Source organism: Apis dorsata, unplaced genomic scaffold, assembly GCF_000469605.1.
Source record: "Apis dorsata unplaced genomic scaffold, Apis dorsata 1.3 scaffold_142, whole genome shotgun sequence".
Lineage (NCBI taxonomy): Eukaryota > Metazoa > Arthropoda > Insecta > Hymenoptera > Apidae > Apis > Apis dorsata.
This window is the reverse complement of record NW_006263433.1, coordinates 431,678-439,354: the sequence shown is the minus strand read 5'-3', so window position 1 is coordinate 439,354 and position 7,677 is coordinate 431,678. Positions and strand designations below refer to the sequence as shown.

The following is a 7,677-nucleotide window of genomic DNA, read 5'->3' as shown; positions in this document are numbered from 1 at the left end:
GCGTGCTCGTAACCGGCTTCGATGATTCGATTACGCAGTAAGTAATTATATTCATATTTTATTGTTAAATTTATAAATTATTATCATTTTTGTTTATTTAATAATTCACTTATTATTATAATGAAAAAAATTAATTACTGTTTTGAGTTGTTTCTTTTTCCATCGAAGGTGAGGTTACTAATAGTTCGTTGAATCTAGATTTGAATTCACTTGTTGCTTTATTTTAATATATGTATTTTTTTAATACATTTGTTTCACGATTTTAATTTCCATTTGGGAAAATTATCGTCAAGATCGACATATTTCAATATATTTTTTGTCAAGATTTTGTGCATTTTCTCTCCTGAATTCATAATCGAAATTATAACACGTACGTCGTCATTGTGCTATCGATAATCGTGATGATTAGAAATTCCATTTTTTCTTGAAATGTGTAATAATTTGTGTATAATAAAACACTCATCATAGTTGATTTAAAAATATTTTCATTTTAGAAAAAAATATTAATTTATTATTATTACGATATAATTTCTACTTATAGTTTGTTGTCCGAATTTAACAAATGAAAGAAATTTTTTATTATAATAATTCTTACAAAATTACAAAATTCTCTTTTTTTTCAATATCATTTATCACGTTTTGCAAATAATATGTTGCAGAAAATATTAATATATATTTTTTTCAAATCTTTTAAAATGCTGAATTTTAATTTTTTTTAGTAAATTTTTTTAGCATAAATTATGAATTCGTTATAAAATTTATTTTTTCATATTATTCCAGACCATGATATTTAATTTTTTTTAAAATTATTATATTAATTTCCTAAGTAAGTATATATTTCATTTTGTTTTATATATTAATTCTTAGAAAACACTAGTTATATATTTGAAAAAAATATAGTATTTGAATCTTTTATCAATTATTAATTAATAAAATTCTATAATTGTATAATTTCATATTATGGAATTTTATTAATTTTTTGTAGTTTTGTTTATTTCAGAAATCAATATGGAATAATAAAGCATATTTGTATTTTTATGTAACTTCAATGTTATTAAGATTTTTTTGTAAGTAAGTTTTTTAAACTAATCTTTAAATTATTATATAGAAAATTATTATTTTTTTAAATCTATGTTAAGTAAGGATTAAGTAGAAATTATCTGAGCACTTAGCTAATATAGAAATAGATTATTAAAGAATTATATGATCTTTATGAAATCTTTTTAAAGCTAATATAATAATTATATTATATTTTTAATTAAGATATTTTGAATTTAATTAAATTCAAAGATTCATTTTTCTAAATAAAAACTTTTTAAAAAATATAAGTAAATGATTTATAAAATTACTCTTTTAGAAATATTATATAATGTATATAGTTATAAATGCATATATAATAAATGATAATAGTAGTAATATTGATCTTAAAAATAATCATTAGAATAAGTATAACTATATAGAATGCATTTAATTTTTTCTTGATTCATTAATTTTATAATTATCAATATTTTATATTTTCATAATAATTGATGTATAAAATATTGATGTAATAAATATTGTGTTAGCTTATTGCTCAGTTTTCTTTTGTTATGTGTTTTGTATAATGATGAAAAATGTTTTGCAAACTTACATAAAAAAAAATCATTGATATCAAATAAATTTTTGGGTAAAAGAATATGGATAAAATAGATCTCGTAAATTTTTTCATATATCTATATATATATATATAGAGAGAGAGAGAGAGATGTATAAATTTCGAGAATAAAATGAATATAATTTTTGCATCAGTCGTAGTAAATTGTAGTGTAAGAAGGATTCTGCTTTTTTCAAAATCAATATTTTAAAACATGTGACATGAAGGTCTATAAAATATCATGTCATTCTATGTATCTCGTCTTATAATATAGGATTATTATAGAATATTCTGTCATATACTTTATTTATTATACATTAAAAAATTTAATTTCAATTCCAATCATTATCAATATTGTAATTTTATTCTATATGCATTACTAATTAAAATTATACAGAGACTCTGATGATAAATGATTCGTTTCCATGTTTCATAAACTTTAAAATATACTCCAAAGATGGCATTTTTTTATTCACGTGAACATTTCTTATTTCTTTCGAAATTGTGCGAAAGATGTCGCCACATGTCCATATATCTAAACATTGAATTCCCTTTTTTCATAATTAAAATATTTTAATATTATAGTATTTAGTATTTTTTAATTTTTCAATCGAATAAAGAGTGTGTAATCAATAATATAACAAGTATCATAATATCATCGAAAATATTATCAAAGGTTGTATTCAGAATTTACATAAAAAAAATTCTTGTTTCTACATAACCTATGTAAATTATATTTTAAATCATGATTTAAAATTGTTCGTCTTAATTATATGAATATTATTTAATTTATTCTATATATTATAAATGTTGTAGGAATTAGATAGAAATATTTCTTGAATAAATATATGAAATTAAATAACGTAATTAAAGTTTTATATAAATTATTTTTATATAATTTTTAAATATTTTATATAAATCCTAGAAAGATGCATATAGAAAAAGAATTTGAAGATGATATTAAAAGTGATGCTGGAGGAAATTCAGGATGGGCAGATGCTATGCGTAAAATTTTAGAGACAAAAAAGCCAAAACGTAAAAAGACAATAGTTTTATCAAAAGCGAAAAGGTTATGTGATATAAAAGAGAAAGAAGATAAAGAAAGTTCATTATTTGATATTGAGAAAGTAAAAGAAGAAGTAAAATCACAAGAAATAAAAGAAGAAGAAGATGTTGTTAAAAAACCACAGTTAAAGGAAAAAAAGTTAGGTATTAGAGTAAAACCAAGTATAATGGATAGAGAACGTGAGAGAACATTACAAAAAATTGCTACAAAAGGTGTAGTACAATTATTCAATGCTGTTAAACAACAGCAAGGTGAAATTAATAAAAAGTTATCTGAAGCTGGTCCATTAGAAAGGAAACGTGAACAAGTATTAAGAAGTATTGATAAAACTAAATTTTTGGATGTTCTTATGGGAGGAAGTAAAAGTATTTCAATAGATAATGATGTAAAAAATGAAGAGCAAGAAAATAAAAAACTTGAAAAGAAAAAAGATAATGAAACTTGGAGTGTGTTAAGAGAAGATTTTGTAATGGGAACAAAATTAAAAGATTGGGATCGTAAAGAACAAGACGAAGATTCTTCAGCAGTTGAAGATATGGATAGTGATGATTAAATTATAAAAAAAATATATAAAATATTTATGTAAATATAAGAAATAATTCATATAAAATTTATATAAAGTTATAATGTTATTATTTTTTTATTTTATAAAAAAACAAAATCTTAATATTTTATTTTGATAATAAAAAAATTTGTATAATTTTTCAGATTTAATTACATATAAATAATTTATTCAAAGTAAACATTAATGTAGAATGTAGAATGTAGAAAAAAAAATAGAATTTTAAATCTATTTTAACAATTGTTGTTATTCAAATAATATTACTAGATTCTAATAATATTATTAGAATTGTTAAGATTATAATTCAAATTTTATAAAAATCTTATTTCACAAATTACAATAGAATTTTATCGAATTTAGTTTTTTGATAACTTTCATTATTAAATCACTATAAAATGTACAAGTTATTAGAATAAAACTGTTAGGGAAATATTAATTATATCTCAGTTGGTTAAAGAGTGCTTAGAAAGAAATTATAATAAAACCTAAAATTATTAATAAACTCTGAATGTGATTAGATTTAATTATGCTCAGCCATGCACCTCTAGTTATTGAGTATGTCGGTATTATACATTCTTTTGATAATTGCTCTTGACACGAGTAATCACTATACTTCGTATATACTCTCTTTGATTGACCTACTCTAAGGTCAATAGGCACATGAATTTTAAACATCGTTGCTACCTTCTATGCTCTAATTATTTACATTCTCTTATATTTTTGTATCGTGTTATATCGCAGCTATTTTTAACGATATTTTCTCTGTATGTTATTGGAATTCTAAAAATTACAATTCACAATATTTTCTTTAATTAAAATATTTTTTTATATGATATAATCCTTTAATCTTTATTTCCTTAATATATCATTGATAAGGAAAAATAATAAAATAATTGTAAAAATATAATTTATTAAAAGTTGAAACAAATTAATAATTTTATCAAGTCATCGTAGTTAAATAGTATAAAAAATGTTTGATGATATAGTATAAATTTGATAAGTTACTTTTTATTAGTAACATATATATTTTAATATTCTTGATAGATAACTGTAAAAATGTTTAATATTCTCTAACTTTAATTTTTTTCTAGTAAAATTCTTTTGGAAATATTTATTTCAATAAAAAGCTTTTTTTTTTTTAACTTCTTTTAAATATAAAAATTCTAAACGAATTTGAAACGAAATTACTTACAGTTGGTATTTTACCAACTGTACTCGCACTTATCTATTCTGTAATTTTATCGATTGCTTTTGGAATAACATAAATTTAAATTTAATTATTATAATTTATCGATTCCTTTTGTTCTATTTCTTGCAAATATTTATATTTTATTCATCTTTATATATATATTTTTATTTTTAAGATAGATAAAAATCTTTTAATATATTTTCCATCTTTATTTTAAATATACAATAATTATTTAAATTACCATAAAATATCATAATTGTCATTATTTTTTTCTTTAATAGATTTTTTCTTTAAAAGATTTAAAAATTAACCAATAAATTCGCACTCAATCACGCAAGATAATTATCCAATTCGCCCGACCAATTGTCCATGTCTACATCTCGAACATACAGCGAAACAAGGAAAAAAATCGATATCCGTACTTCACAGTTGTTCCACGGTTGACCTCGTTCCATGATTTGAACCAGGCCACTGTTATAAGGGCCCACTTTCTTCCTCCTTTCCTTCCCTATATCTTTGAACCAACTAAGTGAGCACCCCTTGGACCGAATCGAAATGGAAGGGAAACGAGGCACAGAGGTATGTACATACGTGTCGAGATCGTTTGCAGAAAAATGACCGGTTATTGGCACTGGACACACTCGGCCAGGGGTCACCTTAAGGGTCGGGATCGACGCCTGACTGATCGCATCCCGGCTTAGTCGAGAAAGGGTTTGAGCGTGAGAGCTTTTCATCGGGCACGGTAATTACCCCCAGCGGTCAGTGTCGACGACGGGGAAGCGAGGCTTCAACCCTCATGGTTTCGATGTATATACCGGGATCCTGCATTCCCCCGTCGTTGCATTAAGCGGAACGGATTAACGAACACATTGAATCCGCTCGTATCGCTCCCTCCGACCACCCCCTTCGGCGAGGTCGCGCCTCTTTTATCGTGTTCTCGATAACGGCAGATAGGGAAAGGGTTCTCGAGTTTGTTGGGATTTTGTTTTTTGGTTGTTTATCTTTTTGCATTGGGCAGGATTGTTATTTGAAATAGAGATAACGAATGGGAAGGATAAAATACTAATTATACGAAATAAAATAAAAAATAAATTTATTTGAAATGTAAAAATATTTAACCTGCTCCCTTCATCTGGGATAACCTATATATATATATATTTTTGAATATTATATGCGGATATTCTACGGATTTTTTGCGCATTTAAATTTCTCATAAATGTATAAAAATCTGCAATCCCACCACTTTTTATTCATAAAAAAAATTCCGCCAATTTTTTCAAACCCATTAAAATCTTCTCTCGATCCCGCCTCTTCTGTCAAACTTTTAAAAAGGTTAAAATTTGGGTTTTACTTCCCCAAAACTAGCCGATACATACAACAAACATTTCGAAACAGCTCTTACGATCGTCGCGTTTCAAGTTTCTTTCGCCAAAGTCTCGTGTCCCTAGACCGCGTAAGAAATTCTGCGGCAGTACGCGATAGTTTCCGCAGCTGGAGCTTCGAGAGTTTAAGATTGGATGTCGTAACTTCAAGACGCCAAAGTGAAGAACTTCTTCCTCTCTCTCTCTCTCTCTCTCTTTCTCTTCCTCTTTCGTTTCGCACCCTGGTCGGACACCTTTGTGACGAAGTTGGGCAATGCGATTAAGTTCATTGTCTCTCTAATTAACCGACAACTTGGGCCAACTCTTGTTGGAGAATCCCTTTCCTCTGTTTACAAATATTTAATTACACCGTGACACGTGCAGGATTGCACAGAGGGCTCCACTGTGTGCTCGCGTGTGGATGCGTTTAAGGCAAGTGCAGCCGCAAGGATTAGCCGGAAGTTTGCACATACTTGATTGTTCGACGAGAGTCGAAGGGATTAGCTTCATCGTTCTCTTTCACGACTGACCCAAGATCTGATGGGCATAAAAAGACTAGCATACTTACCCTGTATAAAACTGATATTGCGTCCGAAACGTCTTTTAAAGCTTGTATGCCGTTGCTCGATATTACGTTGCTCGTTTAGGTTAATCCACGGAATCTTGAGACATTGGCTAGTTAGTATTGCGCACCGCAAGATGTCTCGTGTTGTTTCATAATGTCAAATAATAAATACTATATTTTCTTATTTACAGCACGCATTGTTATTTATATGTTAAATAATTCGTAATAATAATGAATGCAATTGTCTCAATCTTTATTAATCGTTAAAAGAAACTTATAATTTTAGCTACAAATCGTAGAATCCTTGACTTTTCAGTCTTAAAAAATTAAAATAGAAATACAATTTTCAAAAAATCCTTGTCATTACATACACGTGGGATATGTAAATCTGACATATATATATAATAAAGTTCGAGGTAAAAAAAAAAAAAAAATAAGGACGTCGAATATGAGGTAATACACGCGTGCACGTGTGTATCGATCGACGCACAATGCAATTCCGGTGTGAATAAATTTCCCGATATTGTCCCAGGGAACATAAAAGTCTTTCTTAAACGTACTACACAGGCCAAATCGACTGCACGATATCCATGTTCTCGCTTATTGCTTATGTGACTCCGGCGTTGTCGCGCAGTTAGCGAAGTGGCTACGAAACAACAAATCTCCAACCCCTATGGAAAGGAATAAGGGGGTTAAGCGACGCTTTAAATCACAAGCTAAACAAATTTTCCGTTCATGTCTTTACGAGCTAACGAAACGTCCTCGGGTACGAAGGAAGGAAATACGCGACAGAGGAAAAAAAGAAAGAATCGGCTGCAGAATGCAAGTGTACAAGGAAAAATGTAAAAAAAAAAAAAGATGGAAACAAGATGGAAATCGGAACGTTCAAAAATTCAATTTTGTTCAAATTACATTCGTGTAAGGATTAAAGTATGTAAATTGGTGTTGAAAAGTGACTCCATGATGAATAAATTTTTCTTTGCGGTATTAATATAATATATTGAGATAAATTCGAGATAAATCGTTTGATCTCTGAGAAATTCTTATAATCGGAAAAATAAGTAATATCAAATATTGGAAGTGAGCTGCTGTCCAGTCTGAAAGCGTAATATCCATATATATATATATATATATATATATATTACAAGAAAGTAAGAACACGCTATCTATTGTACGTTTAAAAATAAAATAAAATATGAGAATAAATAAAAAATAATAATAATTAAGAATAAAATAAATTTTCTTCATAATTACCGATGGCCAGATTGATATTTCTTAATTTTTACGTGCTTCAATGAAAA

General features: G+C 27.0%; 1 protein-coding gene across 3 annotated transcripts in view; it reads left to right on the top strand.

Moving 5' to 3' along the window:
- Nucleotides 1-3,316, top strand: part of LOC102673720 (RRP15-like protein) — a 6,322-nt gene extending 3,006 nt beyond the window's left edge. The window contains exons 2-3 of one of the 3 annotated variants that reach the window (XM_031509369.1): nucleotides 2,491-2,508; nucleotides 2,543-3,316. In XM_031509369.1, coding sequence (XP_031365229.1) covers nucleotides 2,563-3,252 — 690 coding nt within the window. In that variant the 5' untranslated portion in view covers nucleotides 2,491-2,508; nucleotides 2,543-2,562 and the 3' untranslated portion in view covers nucleotides 3,253-3,316. Of the gene's footprint in view, nucleotides 1-2,143; nucleotides 2,310-2,490; nucleotides 2,509-2,542 lie in introns of those variants that run through there. The other 2 variants (XM_031509370.1, XM_006613333.2) reach the window with 2 other exon arrangements.
- The last annotated feature ends 4,361 nt before the right edge of the window (nucleotides 3,317-7,677 follow it).